This window comes from Malaclemys terrapin, chromosome 1, assembly GCF_027887155.1.
Source record: "Malaclemys terrapin pileata isolate rMalTer1 chromosome 1, rMalTer1.hap1, whole genome shotgun sequence".
Lineage (NCBI taxonomy): Eukaryota > Metazoa > Chordata > Testudines > Emydidae > Malaclemys > Malaclemys terrapin.
This window is the reverse complement of record NC_071505.1, coordinates 49264904-49287066: the sequence shown is the minus strand read 5'-3', so window position 1 is coordinate 49287066 and position 22163 is coordinate 49264904. Positions and strand designations below refer to the sequence as shown.

Here is a 22163-nt window from a genome sequence, read left to right as displayed (position 1 = left end):
CAATGTCTCCAGGGTCAACTCCAAGGGTGGTGCAGTTTAACCACTGCCCTGTTCTCAAAGCCATGCCTACAATCACAATCTAGCCCTAGGTTAGGAGAGAACAAGGGGATGAGCAGCAGCACTGAAAGCCGGAACAAAGAGTAAGGGGAAAGGAGAAATAAAAGAGAAGGACAAAAACTATTCTATAGGAACAATAAAAGAGAAAATGGTGTAGAGACAATAAAGTAGGAGGGAGAGAGAAATGGATGAAGGAAAAGAAAAAAGAAACTACTGTAAGCAGGGTCTGAATGAGTTCTCCCCTGACAGCTAGTTGGGGACAGGGAGAGACTTCAGGAGCAAACTGTATTTACATGAACACACCTACTCTGTGTAGGTAGCCAGCAGACAGAAGTTGTGTTGCTCAAAAGTGATCAACTTTGGCTGGTGTTGGGTTACAAAACACTGTAGTACTGAATGCAGGGGTAGTGAAATGCTGTTATCCACATTGTTATCTCTATTGAATGAAGAAAGTGGAGCAGAACTGCGATGAGCCCATTCTGATTGAGGGGTCATCCTCAGTTGAAAGGAACTCGCTAAGGCAGGGGCTCGAATGCCAGACCTCTGTGAAAGTAAGAGAAGTGGGACTGGGTATTTTAGCCAGGAAGTGTGGACTCTCTCTAAGAGTCCCTGGTCTGGTTTAACCCGTTTTTCCCCAGTGTTCAAAGATAGAACTAAATAAGCTTCATTAAGATCCTTTTGTTATTTTAAGTGCTGAAATCACTTTTGCGGGGACAGTGTTTCTGCCCAGCCTGCTGAGAGCTAAAAATCACTAGGAACTGACGGTCACTAAGGGGCTGACTTACAGAGGTCGTGGCAGAGAGGCTGGTAGCAGCAGAAGATGACAGCGATAGTGGCGAGCTGGTAGGAGCTTGTGAATTGGAGTATCAGGAATAAGATGAAATTTAATAGTGAAAAGTGTAAGGTGATGCATTTGGGGATGACTAATAACAATTTTAGTTACAAGATGGGGACGCATTGGTTAGAAGTTACGGAAGAGGAGAAGGACCTAGGGGTTCTTGTAGACCGCAGGATGACTATGAGTCGACAATGTGACGTGGCGGTGAAAAAAGCCAATGCTGTCTTGGGATGCATTAGGCGAGGTATATCTAGTAGGGATAAGGAGGTCCTGCTTCCGTTGTACAAGGCGCTGGTGAGACCTCATTTGGAGTACTGTGTGCAGTTCTGGTCTCCCATGTTTAAAAAAGATGAACTCAAACTGGAACGGGTGCAGAGAAGGGCCACTAGGATGATCAGAGGAATGGAAAAGCTGTCGTACGAAAGGAGACTAGAGGAGCTTGGGTTGTTTAGTCTGACAAAGCGAAGGCTGAGAGGGGATATGATTGCTATCTTTAAATATATTAGAGGGATTAATACAAGGGAGGGAGAAGAATTATTCCAGCTTAGTACTAACGTGGATACCAGAACGAATGGATACAAACTGGCCGTGGGGAAGTTCAGGCTTGAAATTAGACGAAGGTTTCTGACCGTCAGAGGGGTGAAATATTGGAACGGCCTACCGAGGGAAATGGTGGGGGCGACGGACCTGTCTGGTTTTAAGATAAAGTTAGATAAGTTTATGGAGGGAATGGTTTAATGGTAAAACATAGTAGTCAAGGAAAGCCAAGCAATGGTGGGTAAATAGTATAATGGCTAACGGGGTCGGGCTGGAGACTCTTGCCTATATGCTTGGGGTCTTACTGATCGCCACATTTGGGGTCGGGAAGGAATTTTCCTCCAGGGCAGATTGGCTGAGCCTCTGGAGGTTTTTCGCCTTCCTCCGCAGCATGGGGCAGGGATCTCTAGCAGGAGGGTCTCTGCCGATTGAAGTCACTAAAAACAGGATTGGGGACTTCAACAGCAGAGTCCAGGGAAGGGGTAGGGACGGTTTTATGGCCTGCAGCATGCAGGGGGTCAGACCAGATGATCATAATGGTCCCTTCTGACCTTAAAGTCTATGAGTCTGAGTCTATGGAGCAGCAGGTGGCAAGGAACAGCAGCTGGTGGGGCAGCCAGCCAGAGCAGGTGTTCAGATGGTGGAGCAAGCAAGGTGCCTTCTTCCTCTGGTGGGAGGTGAAGTCACACAAATGTACCTCTGACCCCTGGGTCCTCACTGACCAAGGACAACCACTGTGAGTGGGGTATGGTGAGGGAGCAGAGCAGGGCACAGTAAAGGAACTTTTGGTTATAGAACTCAAGAACATGAGGCAGAAGACACTGCCCCCACACACTTTGGCGTGGGCATCCTGCTCACAGTTTTATGTTTATGAATTCCTAATTAATGTCGGATGACTTCCGTCCTTTCATTAAAAGTTTCTTTTCTACTCTCCGACTCTGTGCTTGCGAGAGGGGAAGTATTGCCTCTCAGAAGTGCCTAGGGGTGAAATGTAATTGTCCCAGGTCACTGGGTGGGGACTCAAGCTGCTTCTATGTTGTACTGTTGAGGAGGAACCCCTAGATATTGAACCCAGCCCTGATTGCTGCCGGCTCCACCTGGCAGAAGGGTTACACTACATACACTGATTTAATTGTAAATTTAATTGACTTTGTTAGTGGTGTTTGCATTTTATTTTCTTTCCCTGATAGACACCTTACATGTTTGCATATAAAAGGTAGGGACCAGGATCTACTGCTGTCAGTGGTAAGACCCCTGTTAACATCAATACGAACAGGATTTATCCTAGTATGTCTAACTCCAGAGGGGTAATAGAACCAAAATAGTTTTGTTTTGAGAAATTTCTTGGGATACTTTTACTTCCAGAACTTAAGATTTGGGTTACACAAGAGTCTAAGTTTTCCAAATAATTTTCTATTCTTTTTAAAGAGGGGAAAATGTGATTTTTAAATATACTTATTCTAACTAAATGAAAGCCTGTGCTGTGCAAACAACACGTCTTGTATGCCTGAAATGTTTACCCTTTTTTTAGGGCTGTCACCCAAATTTACATAAATGCAGCAGCCTGAATTTACATTTTTGACAGGGGAAAATCCAAACTTCAACTCTGGAAGTATGGAGCTGTGTTCTAAATCTAAAATCCAAAATTTGCAGATGTGTTTCCACAACTTAATCTGGCTCTAAATTACTTTAAAGGATGCAGAACTAAGCTCTAAATTTGGCAAAATGAATTCTCCCACCCCTAAAATTAATATTGCTGCCTTCTGTAGTTACATAATTGGAGCTGCTTGTGCTGCCAAACAAATTGGTATTAATTCTGGTTTTTTCCCCTCCTTGCCATGTCAGACATCTGGAGGGCATGTGTTTCTTTTTTAATGAAAAGATAATTCCTTTCTTCCTCAGGAAATACCTTCTCATATTTTCTCCTGTAGATTCTGCTATACCTTGATCTTTTACCATTGGCCTTTGTCTCTAAGGGTATGTCTACACTACGGGATTAATCCGAATTTATATAATTCGGATTTGAAAAACAGGTTGTATAAAGTCGAAATGTATGCGGCCACACTAAGCACATTAATTCGGTGGTGTGCGTCCAAGTACCGGGGCTAGCGTCGATTTCTGCACCGTTGCACTGTGGGTAGCTATCCCATAGCTATCCCATCGTTCCCGCAGTCTCCCGCGCCCATTGGGATTGTGGGTTAAGATCCCAGTGCCTGATGGGACAAAAAACATTGTCGCAGGTGGTTCTGGGTACAGCCTCACCTCCTCCCTCCCTCCTCCCTCCCTGCATGAAAGCAACGGACGGCAGACAACCATTTTCGCGCCTTTTTTCCTGGGTGAGTGAACACTGCAGACTCCATACCACGGCAAGCATGGAGCCCGCTGAGCTCAAGACAGCAGTCATGAACATTGTAAACACCTCGCGCGTTCTCGTGGAGTTTATGCTCAGCCAGGACCAGAAAAATGAGGCGAGGAGGCAGCGGCGGCGGCAACGCAGCGACAAGCATGATGACATGGACATGGACATGGACACGGATACAGAATTCTGTGAAACCACGGGCCCCGGTGCTTTGGAGATCATGTTGTTAATGGGGCAGATTCTATCCATGGAACGCCGATTCTGGGCAAGGGAAACAAGCACAGACTGGTGGGACCGCATAGTGTTGCAGGTCTGGGACGATTCCCAGTGGCTGCGGAACTTTTGCATGCATAAGGGCACTTTCATGGAACTTTGTGACTTGCTGTCCCCTACCCTGAAACGCCAGAATACCAAGATGAGAGCAGCCCTCACAGTTGAGAAGTGCGTGGCGATAGCCCTGTGGAAGCTTGCAACGCCAGACAGCTACCGGTCAGTCGGGAATCAATTTGGAGTGGGCAAATCTACGGTGGGGGCTGCTGTGATGCAAGTAGCCAAAGCAATCACTCAGGTGCTGCTATGACAGTTAGTGACTCTGGGAAATGTGCAGGCTATAGTGGATGGTTTTGCTGCAATGGGATTCCCTAACTGTGGTGGGGCGATAGACGGAACCCATATCCCTATCTTGGCACCAGAGCACCAAGCCACCGAGTACATAAACCGCAAGGGGTACTTTTCAATGGTGCTGCAAGCACTTGTGGATCACAAGGGACGTTTCACTAACATCAACGCGGGCTGGGCGGGAAGGGTTCATGACGCTCGCGTTTTCAGGAACACTACTCTGTTTAAAGGGCTGCAGCAAGGGACTTACTTTCCGGACCAGAAAATAACCGTTGGGGATGTTGAAATGCCAATAGTTATTCTTGGGGACCCCGCCTACCCCTTAATGCCATGGCTCATGAAGCCGTACACAGGCAGCCTGGACAGGAGTCAGGAGCTGTTTAACTACAGGCTAAGCAAGTGCAGAATGGTGGTAGAATGTGCATTTGGCCGTTTAAAAGGTCGCTGGCGATCATTATTGACTCGCTCTGACCTCAGCCAAAGAAATCTCCCCATTGTTATTTCTGCTTGCTTTGTGCTCCACAATCTCTGTGAAAGTAAGGGGGAGACCTTTATGGCGGGGTGGGAGGCTGAGGCAAATCGCCTGGCTGCTGATTACGCGCAGCCAGATACCAGGGCGATTAGAAGAGCACACCAGGAAGCGCTGTGCATCAGAGAAGCTTTAAAAACCAGTTTCATGACTGGCCAGGCTACAGTGTGAAATATCTGTTTGTTTCTCCTTCATGAAAACCCGCCCCCTTTATTGACTCATTTTCTGTAAGGAACCCACCCTCCCCCTTCCCCCAGCTTTCTTTCAAACCAAATAAAGTCACTATCATTTAAAAATCATTTATTCTTTATTAATAGATTAGAAAAAGAGGGAGGGAACCCGGGTGGTATTTGGGAGGAGGATTGCTGGGAAGGAAAAAGCCACAAAGAAAAGGGTTAAAAAAATGACAGCCTTTTGCTTGGGCTGTCTACTGGGGTGGAATGGGAAGGTGTACGGAGCCTCCCCCCCCCCGTGTTCTTACACGTCTGGGTGAGGAGGATACGGAACATGGGGAGGGGGGAGGGTGGAACAGGGGCTGAAGCGGCAGTCTGTTTTCCAGCAGCCGTTCCTGAAGCTCCACCAGACACCGGAGCATGTCTGTTTGCTCACGCAGCAGCCTCAGCGTTGCATCCTGCCTCCTCTGGTCTTCCTGCCGCCACCTCTCATCTCTAGCGTCCCTCATGTCCTCACGTTGGTCCCTCATGTCCTCACGTTGGTCCCTCATGTCCTCACGTTCACTGGCTTCTTTCCTATACTTTGAAACTGTTTCCTTCCACTCATTCAGATGAGCTCTGTGACTGCGGCTGGATTCCATAATTTCAGAAAACATCTCGTCTCGCGTTCTCTTCTTACGACGCCTTATCTGTGATAACCTTCGGGATGGAGGAGGGAGGCTTGAGGAATTTGCAGCTGCTGTAGGGAGGGGAAAAAAGAGAGAATTGTTTAAAAAGCTACATTTTGCAGAACAATGCTTATACTCTTTCACGGTGACCAACACTATTCACATTACATAGCACATGTGATTTCTGTGCAAGGTCGCATTTTGCCTCTTAATGCTGAGTGCCTGTGGCTTTGCTGCTAGAGATCACAGGTCTGGGCAACAGAATTCGGCTTGCATGCGGCCATGGTAAGCCATTGTCTTACAGCTTCTGCGCCCTCCTTTCCCACATACCAAGCATAGCCTGTAGAGTGCTGCGGTTTTTCTGTTAACATTCAGCAGCAGCAGCAGAAAACAAACTAACCACCCCCCCCTCTCGCCATGAATTCTCTGGGATGATCGCTGTACCCCTCCCCCCCACCGCGTGGCTGGTATCAGGGAAGATCCCTGCAGGCACCAAACTAACCACCACCCCCCGCCGCCACCCCCCTCCCGCCATGAATTCTCTGGGATGATCGCTGTACCCCTCCCCCCCACCGCGTGGCTGGTAACAGGGAAGATCCCTGCTAGCCAAACGCGAAAAACTCAGGGCCAATTTCCCATCTGCGCTTGGCTAACTGCAGGGAAGGATTTATTTTCTGCCACAGGCAAACAGCCCAGTAGGAACGGCCACCTCTGTCCCCTTAATTAAGTTCCCGTATTTCAACCAGGTTACCATGAGCGATATCACTCTCCTGAGGATTACACAACAAGATAAAGAACGGATGTTGCTTGAATGCCAGCAAACACCGGGACCATACGCTGCCAGGCTTTGTCAGGCAATGATACCAGATTACTTGCTGCAAGCATGGCATGGTCAAGTGTCCTACCATGGAGGAGGGAATAAGGATGCACTGCCCAGAAACCTTCTGGCAAGGCTTTCGGAGTACCTCCAGGAGAGCTTCATGGAGATGTCCCTGGAGGATTTCCGCTCCATCCCCAGACACGTTAACAGACTTTTCCAGTAGCTGAACTGACCGCGAATGCATCCCAAGTCCTCAGGGCAAAGTAATCATTAAAAACCGTTTGCTTTCACAACAAGTTTTATATTTTAAAAGGTAAACTCACCTGAGGTCCCTTCCATGGGGTCAGAGTCTTGGGTACTGGCTTGGGAGGGTACTTCAGTCAGGGTGAGAAAAAGATCCTGGCTGTTGGGGAGAACGGAGTGCTGTGTGCTCTCTGCAAGCTCATCCTCCTCCTCCTCCTCCTCTCCCCCATCGGCAGAATCCTCAGGCGTCGCTGATGAGACTATTCCCGACCCAGAATCCACGATCACAGGTGGGGTAGTGGTGGCAGCCCCCCCTAGAATTGCATGCAGCTCGGCGTAGAAGCGGCATGTCCGCGGCTCTGACCCGGAGCGACCGTTTGCCTCCTTTGTTTTTTGATACGCTTGTCTGAGCTCCTTGACTTTCACGCGGCACTGCTCAGAGTCCCTATTGTGGCCTCTCTCCATCATGCCCTTGGAGATTTTTTCAAAAGTTTTTGCATTTCGTCTTTTAGAACGAAGTTCTGCAAGCACTGAATCCTCTCCCCATACAGCGATCAGATCCAGTACCTCCCTCACGGTCCATGCTGGTGCTCTTTTTCGATTATCAGCCTGCATGATTACCTGTGCTGATGAGCTATCTGTGGTCACCTGTGCTCTCCACGCTGGGCAAACAGGAAATGAAATGCAAATGTTCGCGGGGCTTTTCCTGTCTACCTGGCCAGTGCATCCGAGTTTAGATTGCTGTCCAGAGCGGTCACAATGATGCACTGTGGGATAGCTCCCGGAGGCCAATACCATCGAATTGCGGCCACACTATCCCTAATTCGAAATGTTAAAATTGATTTTGGCGCTACTCCGCTCGTCGGGGTGGAGTACAGAAATCGATTTAAAGGGCCCTTTACATCGAAATAAATAGCGTCGTTGTGTGGACGGTTACAGGGTAAATTCGAATTAAAGCTGATAAATCCGAATTAAAGTCGTAGTGTGGACCAGGCCTAAGTCACTCATGTTCTTTGTGCGGCATGGCATAGGCAATGGGGCTATTGGATTCTAACTTAAAATGTACGTAATATTTATATCAGGGATATTCATTTTAAGAGAATTGGGCCTATATATTTTTAAAATAAGGTGCAAAATCCTCATCTGGTTTAAATCAGAGTACACCATTGACTTCAATGGTGTTACACCAGCTAAAAAATCTGGTCCAAGGAGTAAGGCATTCAAGAAGTTCACTTTATATAAATGTGTTTTGTGTTAGCTCCCTACTTGGATATGCAAGGAGATTAAACACCATTTTATTTGAATATGTCCCTTGTTCCTATGTTCCAGTTCCTCACCCAGACTATCTGTCTGCAAACCTCTATTGAACAGATTTTATTGCCAAACAAATTTGTTATTTCAATGTCAAAATATTGGTCAAGCAGTCTGCAGGCAAAGATGACACAAACACATTCAGGCCTCTATAGTGTTTTTAAAAAAAAAAAAAAAAAAAAAAAAAAAAAAAGTTAAACCAGCCATTTTCATGAGTGAAAATGAAACACAAACTGATTCCTCAGAGATCCAGTATCTCATTGAAATTGGCATGAAATAAAATTATCTGCTTCTTTTGTTCCTCTGTTATATACCAAATCCAGCTTCTCCGGTGATAACTATTCCCCCAGAGACACTGCAGCCAGTCTGGACAAACCAGAATTTGTATCTCCACTTCATGCAGCTGGTGAACTGGCTTGGCAGCAGCCTTTATCCACACTGAGCAAGAGCAGATGCAGTCATTCAGGCCCAAACGTCAGGATCATCACAGTCTGCCAGGTGTGTGAACCTGGAAGGTAGAACTTCTGCGTGAGTTTCAAACACATGACTCATTGTGGACCTCTAAAATCATCCCTGTAGGGGGCCCCTTGTTGTTCAAGCAGCTCAGATTAAATTTGGATCAGACCAAATATAGCAGCTCCTATCTTTCATTTCTCTTTCCAGGCTGCAGTGGAATTACTGATCGCTGGGCAGCCATCCAAACCAGAAGCCCAATGACCAGATTCCACAGGGACCATGACACTTACCCAGGACTTCCAGTCTGACATTTTCCTCACATGAAAAAGAGATTTGCACCGAAGCACCTCCATGCAATCATGCAACATTTGTTGCCTTTGGAGTGATTTACAATTCTTATTGTCCTGCAGTGATTGTTTTATTTTATTTACTATTGCACCCACCATTGTGATATTTAATTATTTTACAGAAATCAAGAAATTAGATCATTGCCAAAACTGGCACAGATCAAACCACACATGCTTCTCCTCCCTTGTTCTCTGATGAGATGCATCCCTTCCAGCTGTAGGCCCAAACTAAGAGAAAGGTAGAGTCAATAAGTGTGACTTGTCTTCTTTTCTGTAAATTGCCAAACCTGAGCACTTCAGGAGAGAACCAATTCCAAAGCCAAGGACCCTCACCCTGAATGTCCAGCTACTCATGCCCTGAAGAAAGTGAGTGCTGCAAGTGGTCTTACGGATACCTAGATTCCAGGCCATTCAGCACTTTATACTGTTGATTATTACCTACACCACTAAATTGCACCTGGAAATGGATAGTTACAGCACAGAAGTTTGTTTGTGTGTTCATATCAGCTTTTTCTGATAAAAGGTGGGGAGCTGTATTCTATAGTAATTAGGGCTTATGAATGGTCTTTAAAAGTTCATCCTAAGGAGAGCCCACTGCAACTGCCCAGTTTGGAAGTAAGTCTGGTCATTGGTGAGGTCCACCTTAGAAAGGAAAGCTCTTAATATGGCATTATTAAAAGATCAAAAGGTCACTTCTGGTCACAACTGCAGTATGGGAATCCAGGAACAGCAATGGATATATCAAGAACCCAAAATTACAAATAACTTGGGGGGAGGGGGGGGAGTGTGGAAGGAGGGAGTTATCATAACCCCACCAGGTCCTTAAAATCCTTTCCTATAACATCACTTCTGTCTTGTTCAGAATCAGTGAAAGTCAGTTAGTTTTCCTCCAGAACCCTAACTTGGCCTTCAATGGGGAATCAAGGAGACAACAGAATCAGAATTCAGTGAAAAGAAGTTGTAGATCTCAATATAGTCAGCCAGTCTATGATGTTTCCATATCTTCCCTAAGTACATGTTGAATGGGAGAGGGTAACAAAATGAAACTTCAAAGAACCTCACATTGCCTATCCTACCATCATCTTCTGTGTCCTCTCTGAAAGGAATGAACTAAACCACTGTAAAATCCCATCCACCTCTGCCAGGTCCTGAAGATGAATTAGCTACAGTTCAGGATCAGCTGCATGAGTCACTGCCAAAAGGTCCAATGAAATCAGCCTGAATACCTAGCCATAGTACACTGCCAGAAAGAGAACATCATTTAAAGAAATAAATTCAGTCTCCACACCATGAGTAGATTGAAGGCTGTGTTGATAATAATACCCAGATCTTTTATAGCACTTTTCTTCCCTAGATCTCAAAATACTTTACACAGGAGGTCAGTATCATTTATCCCCATTGTACAGATGGGGAAACCGAGGCACGGAGATATCTAATAAGGATCCAGGGAGCCTGAAGAATCTGTAGATTGTTGGAACTGAATTGCTGCCACTGTCTCAGTAAAATGTCCCCACCAAAAAATTTGAGATGTCAGAAATTGATGAGATTATTAATATCAGGGGAATCTAGATCTAAACACCATTTGTGACTTATCTGGCATTTAATTAATAATCCTCTAAACAGTGTGGCATTTCCTAGCCATGAGGCACAAGAATACATTTTGCAGATGGTTGAGCACTGCTTACGCTATAAAACCAGAATCTCCATTTGTGGGGCTGCATGAAACCTGACCAGAGAAGAAAATATTTTATTTATATCCCCTACTGCTCCATCACCATGTCTGTGGTGTTGGGCTAATTGCAGTGTCATAGATTTGATTGATGTTCTTTTTGAAGAAGATGGAAAATCCTTCATGGTGAGAAATACCAGATTCTATTTCTAAGTGTAGGCTGTTCATCACTCTTCCAATGATCTAGGCTCCACAGATGCTCAGAGCTAAAAGTTCCTTGGCAAAATGATTCATTCATAGGACATGGTAAATATTGACCATGTCCTGTGATTTGTTAAAAAGGTCCGTTAAATGCTCATGAAGTCCCAAGTGTGTTTGGAGCAAGCAAGACCAATTGTTTTCAAACCCTTTGTTGCAAGGTAGCCTGGCTTTTTGGAAGCAGTCACTCCTTTTCTGCCTGCCATTTACTTCCATTCTGAGGAGGTGCAAGCGGAATCTTGAGAGGTTCCACTAGCAATGTTGCTCTCAAACAGCCAGAGTGGAGATTTTTTCTTCAAGGGTTTACATGGAGTGTGTAGTCAACCACTGATGTGTTAACTTATGCGCCCTATCCATTATAGGAACATTATTCTAAGAAATGCTGCAGACCAGGAATAAGACGATTACGAAATACAGGAAGTGTAAACAGTTTCTGTATGGAGAAAGCAGCATTTTACCAGCGAGATGTCTCTTCTTGTTTTAAATAGATATACATATATTTTTGCTTGTTAAATTATCTAGATTTACTATTTGGATGTACTTTTTCATTTAAATTACTTAGAATGCTTACAGGATTCCACTGTACAGATTTCCTTTGTATTGTCTTGATTTCCCCCTACCCCACATTTGCTTTTTAATTAAATTAATAAGAGCATAAGAAAGGCCATACTGGGTCAGTCCAATGGTCCATCGAGCCCAGTATCCTGTCTTCCAACAGTGGCCAATGTCAGGCGCTTCAGAGAGAATGAACAGAACAGGCAATCATCAAGTGATCCATCCCCTGTCACCCATTCCCAGCTTCTGGCAAACAGAGGCTAGGGACACTTTAGAGGATGGTTTTGCATCCCTGCCAATCCTGATTAATAGCCATTAATGGACCTATCCTCCATGAAGTTATTTAGTTCTTTTTTGAACCTTTTTATAGTCTTGATCTTCACAACACCCCTGGCAAAGAGTTCCACAGGTTGACTGTGCATTGTATGAAGAAATACTTCCTTTTGTTTGTTTTAAACCTTCTGCCTATTATTTCATTTGGTGACCCCTGGTTCTTGAGTTATGAGAAGGAGTAAATAACACTTCCTTATTTACTTTCTTCATACCAGTCATGACTTTATAGACCTCTATCTTATCCCCCTTGGTCGTCTCTTTTCCAAGCTGAAAAGTCCAGGCCTTATTAATCTCTCTTCATATGGCAGCCGTTCCATACTCCTAATTATTTTTGTTGCCCTTTTCTGTACCTTTTCCAATTCCAATATATCTGTTTTGAGATGGGGCGACTAAATCTGCACGCAGTATTCAAAACGTGGGTGTACCATGGATTTATATAGAGGCAATATGATATTTTCTGTCTTATCTATCCCTTTCAGGGCTGCTCTAAATTACAACCACCTGCTTTTGGCCCCATGGCTTCATTCTAGCAGCAAAGAATAATCAGAGCTCAGCAACAATTCAGTTCTCCCAGGGGGAGGCAGAGAGCCAGTGTAGTGGGAATTCCCAGCTGACCAGGTCTGCTGGCTTAAAACCCCTTTGCACCACCAGAGCATCCCAAGGAGCTCATAGCACAGAAGAGAACCAGGCTCATCATTGTTTGTATCTTGTTTTTATATTTTCCCATGTCTGCTAGAACTTCAGAATTTAGGATTAGGGGTTCCCTTAAAAAAAAAAGAGCAATTTTCCCCCAGCATTCTTGAATCTGACCATATTTCAAAGGGATCATTTAACCTTTTTATCACAGAGTAACTACTTAGGGTAAATTATTTTGTACTTTTACGTTGTTCATGTTTTTAAATATATTATCAATAAGTTGTAATATATACTTTACCTTCTGAAAGAAATTGTCCAGGTAACCCTTGAGAACTGCAGTTGTCCAAGCTTTTTAAACATTGCTTTAAAACAATTAAATAAACTTTCCAGATATCTGTTTTCATTTTGTTTTGCAAGAAACTGCCAATACCATTAGAACACTTCCTCCAGCATGGTAGTGAATCCCAGAACAACGGTTTCATGTGAAGGAGCAGAAGCAGCTGTACGGCAATAACTATTGTCATATACTGTTACATTGCATTATGGAAATTTTACTGCTTGTTTGCAATAGTGCTCACTGAAGATACAGTCCCCAGGCAACACCAAGCATATCACTGTACATCTGCCGTTGCTTCCTTAGAGGCTTGATCATGCAGTCTGCATGTAGGTAAATTTCCCACTGCAGACAGAAGGAGTTTTGCCTATGTCAGATCTGTAGGACTTCATAGTTCTAAGATGTCACAGTTTCTACACTCAATCACCAGATGAAGTAACCATAATTATCTTTTCTCCCAAATTATTTGCCACATTGCTTACAACAGCAAGAACCATCCAGAAAACAAAGTTGCAGACTTCTGCCAATGAACACATTACTTACCCGACTGCAATTATAGATTCCTGATACTAAAACAATAAAAAACTATACAACACGTTAACATCATATTAAACAGCAACCAGAATTGTATAACATATATATAAAATGCTAGAACCTATGGCTAATTCCAGTCCAGCACAGGAGTGAAAAGTGGAGTGCACAGAGGAAAGTAGTGATGAATGGTCCCACTTCCCTTGAGTTTCCGATATTGTTGACTGGCCCAGACCTTCTGGCCAATAAGGGAGTATCTTAAGTCCTGCGGTGACCATTCAAATTACTTGATATAAATCAAGGCTGTATTTGACTGGCTTGGCAAAAATCCTCTCTGGATGACCCTAGCAAGAGATTGCTGGCCCCCACTGCATGAGATCAATGAGGTCTTATCTCCTCCTCTCCACATTCTAGGCTTACAGCCTACGAATCTGGCTTATGGCTCCAATGTGAGGAACATCCAGAGGAAGCAGAGGAATGCAGTAAAGATCCTGAATAGTATCTAGTGGGCACATAACACATGAAGGAAACATGGCTTGCAGTTTGAGACCAGTGATGGAAATTTAAGGGGATGTTGTTCACAAAATGTGAGAGTACTAAAAACGTTTCTATTTTCAAATCAATGCATATAAACATTTCACTGAACATTGAATTGTCTATTCTGGAGGATACCAGTGGTCTAGATCACTGGTTCTTAACCTTTTCCATATGGGGACCTCTCAGAATTACCCTCCTGTCTCAAGGGGAATCTAACTGGAACCACCCTCCCACTTAGCAGTATAAGGACAGGGTAGTAGAGAGCCCCTGCATTTGTTTTCAACCGGCAAGGTTCCATATCTAGGCTGCAATCCAATTATTTCTCCCCTTGAAGGGAAAGTTTGAGGTAACAGCAAGCTGGTCACAGAAAGGCAGGGAAATTGAAATAATAGTCAGATGCCTTGCTGTAGCATAATGGTAAACTAGGTTGCAAAAATGCTGAATTCCATTCCAGATTGGAAAAATGCCAACTTCCAGGGATAAAATATCACCGGGCCTTGTTTGAAATGAATGGGGCAGTTCATATATCTGAGCCATTTTTACAGGCTCTCTGCAAATTCAGGCAGACATTGCTACAACAGTTCAGATTCACTTAGCATTTCCAGGGTTGTCTTTGGCACAATAAGGGCTAGACATGTAAATGTTTTAAATGAAGGGAAAAGACAGGGTGACTGTGACGCTACTGAAGCCTTTGGGGAGTCATGACCCCCAGGTTGAGAAACCCTGGTCTAGAGCCAATAACAAAATTTGGGGAAATGATTTGGGGCTATAATTGCTGCCAAATAATTACAATGTGGCAAATATGTATCACACCAGGCATAATATATTGGAATAGGAGTTCAGTAGAAACAGTAACGTTTGAAAAGATATCATGCACAAAGCTGACTAACCCTGAGCACTGTGATTTTTGTGACCTCTCCTCTCAGATCAAGAGGCAAAGACTTGAATCTGCACACTCTGAAATCAATGGAATTTCAGGTCTGTACATGGCAGTTTTACAGGATCGGGCCATATGTCTAATATGATGAAAAGTTGTAACATGATGATGCCACAAGGGTCAAATCCTAAGTGCCATGTTAGTGGCATAGACTGGCTTTGACATGGGTTACAGGATTGTTGTTGATGTTGATTTTAATTCCATTTATTCACTTACATTTAAAATATTTTGTCAGGTCTCCTTTTTTTCTTTCTTTGGAAGTGGGCGGAGTGTCTAAGGAAAAGGGATAGATTATCTGAGCATGACATGTTGCTAAATATTAAGGGTCATTTTTTGGAAGTAGCTATATGTTTTGTTTGGCTCTGGAAGAAGTTGTATTGGTGGAATTTACATTATCAATTTATCATTAATAAATAAATAAATGGCAAATAATTCTGAAGAATCAAAACAAGGTGCATATTGTTTTTATTTACAGGCCCATACCTAAGTAGACACACTCATGATTGGAGACTTCAATCTTGTAACAGCTGAAAATGTAGGCTCATATTTTATTTCCTTTGTAAAAAATTAGACATTTGGCATATTATCCTACATTTTCATGGTGGTGTATATGATCGACCCTGTATTAAAAACTTATGAGCTAATACCATTTTTAATTTACAGACATATCATGAAAAAAGGTTGCAGTAAACAGTTGTAAAATTATTGGCTAATGTCAGACAGATGGCGCGGCAGTCAAATAGATTACATAAATGTTCAGCACTGGGAAGAACACAATGATAAATAAAGCTTTTTGTTTCCAATCCACACAAATACACAGTGTGGTAAATAACTGTTACGTTATTTGCAAGACAATGTCATCCTTTCTACTCAATTATATGTGTCTGCCATTTCTGAAAAAAACTTTCTACACTGCTTGTAGGGTTTACCTTCTTCTGCCTTTTGGATATGGACGTTTGGGTGCATATACTGACAGATATATTTTTATAAGCATTTGACCACTATGTCTTTATATAGTGGTTACCATTAAAAAAGTAAACATGATTCCTACCAAATTCTGTGTATAATATGTGTAAAAAAACATTGTGGCATTTCAGATACTGCTCTCTGTTAATTCTGGATAAATGTTGAGCTTGTAATGGTTGACAGAATTTATCTTCAATTCAATTATTGGTCAGCTATGGTAATAATAATTAATTAATTAATATCTCATTATGGGACTCATTGTTACAAAGAGCTTAATCAGATCATCTCAGTCAGAAAGGAAACTGTTATGTAAATTGTTAAATCTTATGAAATGTCAGTACAACTTGCACAGACTGACACTACACAATATGTACACTGCATTTTAATGGAAAAGGTGGCATAAATTGTAGTATCAAGCTTTCCCATATTGTTACCCAGGGTTTTCAGAACCCAAAGTTTAACCCAAAGTTAAGTGGTAACTTAACTGTTTCTCTCCAGGCAGTGTCAGGAATAAATCAGTGGGAACATAGCACTTCCATCTGATAAATGATTGATACAAGCAAGCCTGCTGTTATTTAAAATGACTATTTATTAGATTTTAAGCATGTGCGTACACACACACACACATCCGCAATAAGTTTAAGTAATTAGTCGCAGGTGAATAATGGCCGGTTGCTTGTCCTCCGGGGAGTAGGGTGTCGGGAAAAAGTCTCTCAGGATAGCTTCAGAGACCTGTTCCAAGTACACGCTATTATCTAGTCTTTTTATAATTAATTTTTACCAAACACATAACTCATAGTGACTCCTACTGGGTCATCACCTCTTCTAAGTGCAATAAACTACTTATCAACAAAACATTCCTAACAATGTTAGCCATAATAAGCTTCTATATCAAAGGTACCTAAACTCAAGGTCTCCATCCACTGATTTTCTTTCAGTCTCATAATTTGTTGATTCTTTTCTCCTCTCATTCTGATTAGCAGAAACTGCATGCCTGCAGCTAGTATTTGACCTTGCCTCCAAATGCCCTGCTTGTCCAAATTAACCCTTACCTATGTGGTGTTCTATTTTATTAATTAATGGTGGCTGAATGCACCCAATATGGCTGAAATTAGCTTGGTCAAGTTCTGTGGTAACATTCCCCTTCATTCCAGGGTATCAATATGCCTTTATTAGGAGACAACATATTTATCCTTCTTTATCCAGTTAGGGCCTGATCCATAGATTCCTGGATTCCAAGGCCAGAAGGGACCACTGTGATTATCTATTCTGCTCTCCTGTATAACACAGGCCATAGAATTTCCCCTAAATAATGCCTAGAGCAGATCTTTTAGAAAAACATCCAATCTTGATTTAAAAATTGTCAGTGATGGAGAATTCATCATGACCCTTGATAAACTGTTAATTACTCTCACAATTAAAAATGTATGTTATATGTCCAATGTGAATTTGTCTAGCTTAAACTTCCACCAGACAAAGGTATAACATGATCCAATGGCTGGAAGTTTAAGCTAGACAAAACTTTTGGCCTTGGAATCCAGGAATCTATGGATCAGGCCCTTACTGGATAAAGAAGGATGTAAACATTTACATTTAGCTTTATTAAAACAAATATTATTTGCTTGCACCAAGTTTCCTAAGCAATCAAGATCACTCTGAATCAGTGACCTGTCCTCTTAAAATCAGCACCTCTTAAAATTCGGACTCAAATTTTTCACATCTCCACTGTTAAATGGTTGTTCCAGAGCTCCTTGCCTCTGGCTTCATAAACTCATGTTACTTTATAAATTAAATAGCAAGAAGTGTTAGCATAGTGAACAGCAGTCATTGTCTATCCTTCCCTTTCTTCCTCCAATCTCAAGAGTATCACTTTATACATATATCGCATATCCACTAGCCCAAGGATCAAAACCACAATCTGGTTTAAGTGAAGAAGCACAGTTGTGCCTTTCAGCTTTCTGAACAGCTTTTTGCTATTCATGGAAAAATCAGCAAGAATAGAACCAGATCTATCTATCCATCTGCTGTGCTGATAGCCATGTTATTTGAGTGCCTGAACTACCAGATCAATGAACGAACAAATGAATAAAAAACCCTTGTGCTTTCTCTTGCATTTTTCTACTGTGCCATTCTGAATTGGAAATACATCTTTAACAATTAGCTTATTTCATTTTGTAAAGATATTTCTTTAACAAATACAAAACATGAAAGAGCAATTTCTTAAATTTTTTAGAATTAATTTCCCAGCTAGTGTGAAAGTTATTCCTTGAAGCTTAATATAATCATATGCATCTGTAAAGGTTGGTCAATTACAAGTTACCCATAAGTCCTTTTTTTGTTATTTTAGCATCATAAATAGTAATCTGGCATTAAATATTTGTGATCTGGGCCAGTAACCTTTTTTGAGTCTCACAGGACTTTTTTTAATTAAACTACATCTTTGTCCCATGTCTATAATCTTCCCTCTGACATTTTATATACAAGACACCTTGCTGCAAAAAGGTCAAGCAGTACAGTTATAAATGGAAAAAAGATTAAAAGTATTCTCAAGCCACAGTGATCTAAAAGTGAGTTAAATATGGAGTGTTCTTCATAGTCTTTCTTAGATGAGTTAAAAGAAATGCTCTTGGCAGATTTTTATTACAAGACCAGCAAAGCAAACGAAAATTATTTTATTTGACAAAAAATGAATAATGCACAATTTTCATTTGCATGTTGGAATAATTATCTATGAAAGGACCCTATAGGGTTTAGTCTCCACAACTTTCATGCAGACCGTTGCCAAATGCATCCTGTGTGTTTATATAATTTTTCTTTCTAAGACAGTTTTGTTGTAAAAATAAAACCTTAAACAGCTAGAGTAACATATTGTTACAGTTAATTACTTTTTTTTTTTTTTTTTCAAAAGAAACATGCTGGAAATAAAATATGCATCACTGAAAAGTATGAAGGAAATTCAAAGATGGAAAGTTACAAGAGATTTTACTAAATCCAGCATAAGTAAAGAGAATGGTAGTTATAAAGTACTGTAGGTGAACATAATCACAGTACAAGTGACTGGCTGCTTTATTTTCATCAGAACATTAAGCAGAAATTGAAGGAGCATTTTTTCCCTAATATTCTCCAGCTGGCATGTTATGACCTCAACTTGCTGAATCTATGCCACACTGCAATAGTTTTAATGGTGTACATGGGTACAACTAAACAATACATTACTTGTAATGTCTTAAGTAACCTAGTAAAGCATGGTGCCCAAGTGCTGAAATGCTGTTGTGTGTCTTTCAGAGTCTGCTTTGTTATCCCCAAGAGGCCAAACCCTGATCTGAAAGTCTTTACTGCTAATTTCTTTCTGTCAATTTTATATAGTCCAGTGATAAAAGGATATTTCTTCTAGCACTATGTCATCAGAATGGCTGTGATTTAGATGCAAATGGCGGAGGCAGCACAGTTTACAAAAGAAGTCTTAATTATCTGTTTTACTCTTCTGATGATCTGTTAGTATTTGTGTTTTTTAAATGGTCCACTAACTTAGACAGAGCCAAATGCAGTGTTGGCATAAGCAGGTACGACTCCAGCAGAGTAAATGAAGTTGAACCTGCTACACCAGGGCTGAATTTGGCTCAAAGTCTCTTAACTACCACAACCTTAATTTTTGAGCTCAAGCCCTAGTGGTCTCCTCCTCCCTTTCTGTCTTCTGAATCTTTGTCTCTGCTAAATCAAAAGGTTACATACAGTTCCCATCTTCTTTCAGCTGTTAGGAGATTGCATAAAACTGTTGGTGTCCAAAGAAACTAGATATCCTGTTTGTAGAATGTCATATCTGACAGACCAAGATTAGCAGCCTTGAGTATGTTGACTCAGTCTTATTATATCTGTGTGCTAATGAAATAAACATTCAAAAGAGGCTCCATAGCAATTTATGAGGTTAGAAACTATGCCAGCAGCACAAAATACAAGTGTAATGATATGTGAAATCCAAATATTCAATAGTATGAAAGCATTAGTAAAGTATTTGTTAGCAGATAAATGGGAAAAATATATAGTCATTATTCCAAATATAAGAGCCTATTTGATTATTTACATGTACATTTCTTTTTTGCACTTGTTCAGAATATGGGATAAATTGTGTTGAGTGAGTAGGCCATGCACCAGGTCAGACTGCAAGTGTCTGTGAGGGAAAAGAAACCCTCTCCCACTCCTATGGCTGCTGTAGCAACCTGCATGGAACTTGGAGAGAGAAACACAGGTAGCAGGAGAAAAGTATTTGGAGGAGGCAGGCACCAGGAAGCCAGTCTGTGCACACATGGTTGGAATGATGCAATGCTAGCTACAGTTACAGCATCCCTGTAAATAGTCTCCTTAATTAAGAACAAGTTTTGTTTTTAGAAACATAGAGTCCTCTCATGTTATTACCCACATGTTATTACCCATAATAATGTGCACCTGGTACACAAAACATGGTGCAGCAGTCAGTCAGGTGAAACCCCCCAGCAAGGAAGAAGATGTGATTAGTAGGAGAAAAAAAAGCAGCGTCTAGAAACAGAGCAAACAGGTAGCATGAAGGGACTCAGACCACTGGGGCTTCTGGATTTCCAGACAAAAACCTTGCATGACCATAGAAGCAGTGAAAGCAGAGATGACCGGGGGGATAAAGATGAAAAAATGAAGGTAAAACTCTTTTACTGTTGTGACATTGCACCCCATAATGCTTTATAGAAACATGTTTATGAGTGTAAATATGACATAACTGGAAGATGTTTTAGGCTAGATATGCCATGTAGCATATCTTTGTAAATGTTATGATCTACTGAATATATTCATCCTATTTGTATGCATGTATCATTTTTATATCTGAAGTTATGAGTGTTGGCTCTATGTTTGTATTTAAAGTGTTTGCTGTAGAAAGTACATAAGGCAGATTTGGTCAACATAGTGTGAAGGGGTTATTTAAGTAATTGGGAGTACTTAACTAGCAATGGACTTTGGGAGACGCCAATCCACATCTGAGCTTTCCTGGAAACGTTCAAACTAACATGTAAACAATAGTGTTGGCCTGCAAAAAGCTGAATCATTCATAGACATGTGACTTCCCCAGATGGCTACAGACTCCATCTTGTTGCTGTGATTTTGCACAGGAGGACAAAGGGGTTTCCACCCACAAGAGAAAGAATATGAAAAGCCCTGGAAACCCCTCCATTTTGTCTTCATCTGGCGCAGAAGATAGCCTCTCCACCCCAAAGAGATGCCTGAAAGAAACTGAAACAAAGGACAGTAACTACGGGGGTGTAAGTGATTGCTGGACCCAGACTAGGAAGGAGTCTAGTCTGTGAAAGAAGCTTATTGGAACATCTCTGAGGGTGAGATTTACCTGCATTTAGTTCCCTACTGTATTAGGCTTAGACTTGTATGTTTTTTTGTTTTATTTTGCTTGGTAATTTACTTTGTTCTGTCTATTAATATTTGGAACCACTTAAATCCTACTTTTTATACTTAATAAAATCACTTTTTGCTTATTAATTGACCCAGAGCAAGTAATTAATACCTGGGGGAGCAAACAGCTATGCATATCTCTCTATCAGTGTTATAGAGGGCAAACAATTTATGAGTTTACCTTGTATAAACTTTATACAGAGTAAAACGGATTTATTTGGGGTTTGGGTCTGTCATAACTATAAAGGGAAGGGTAACAGCTCTCCTGTGTACAGTGCCATAAAATCCCTCCTGGCCAGAGACTCCAAAATCCTTTTCCCTGTAAAGGGTTAAGAAGCTCGGGTAACCTGGCTGACACCTGACCCAAAGGACCAATAAGGGGACAAGATACTTTCAAATCTGGAGGGGGGGAAGGCTTTTGTTTGTGCTCTTTGTTTTGGTTGTTGTTCGCTCTTGGGACTGAGAGGGACCAGACATCAATCCAGGTTCTCCAAATCTTTCTGAACAAGTCTCTCCTATTTCAAACTTGTAAGTAAACAGCCAGGCAAGGCGTGTTAGTTTTCCGTTGTTTTCTCAACTTGTAAATGTACCTTTTACTAGAGTGTTTATCTTTGTTTGCTATACTTTGAACCTGAGGCTAGAGGGAGGTCCTCTGAGCTCTTTAAGTTTGATTACCCTGTAAAGTTATTTTCCATACTGATTTTACAGAGATGATTTTTACCTTTTACTTTAATTAAAAGCCTTCTTTTTAAGAACCTGATTGATTTTTCCTTGTTTTTAGATCCAAGGGGGTTGGATCTGTATTCACCAGGACTTTGTAGCAGTCAGGGTATACAAATCCCTGTGCCGTCTTCCTGCCCTTTGCCTCCACGATACTGTAGACTGCAACAAACAGTACCATCTCACTGAAGGCTTTCTGTGTCCCTCATAAGAGCCATATACTTTGATCCTGAATGTGGAAAAAAAGTATTATGTTATTATTGTATCATTCTAGATAAATTTTTTTGGAAAAGAGAATCCT

General features: G+C 41.8%; 1 protein-coding gene and 2 long non-coding RNA genes across 4 annotated transcripts in view; 1 reads left to right on the top strand and 2 right to left on the bottom strand.

Moving 5' to 3' along the window:
* LOC128834848 (uncharacterized) overlaps positions 1–22163 on the bottom strand; it is a 100723-nt gene that overhangs the window by 24599 nt on the left and 53961 nt on the right. The gene's annotated exons all lie outside the window — the stretch shown is intronic.
* Positions 4502–7531, bottom strand: LOC128834835 (uncharacterized). Its single transcript, XM_054023968.1, has 2 exons — positions 6923–7531; positions 4502–5850 (listed from the first exon to the last, which is right to left on the bottom strand). The coding sequence occupies exons 1-2, from the start codon at positions 7455–7457 to the stop codon at positions 5366–5368; spliced, it is 1020 nt and encodes a 339-aa protein (XP_053879943.1). The 5' UTR covers positions 7458–7531; the 3' UTR covers positions 4502–5365.
* Positions 20210–22153, top strand: LOC128834844 (uncharacterized). Its single transcript, XR_008444496.1, has 3 exons — positions 20210–20380; positions 20848–21069; positions 21924–22153. It is a non-coding gene; the product is annotated as an uncharacterized LOC128834844 (long non-coding RNA).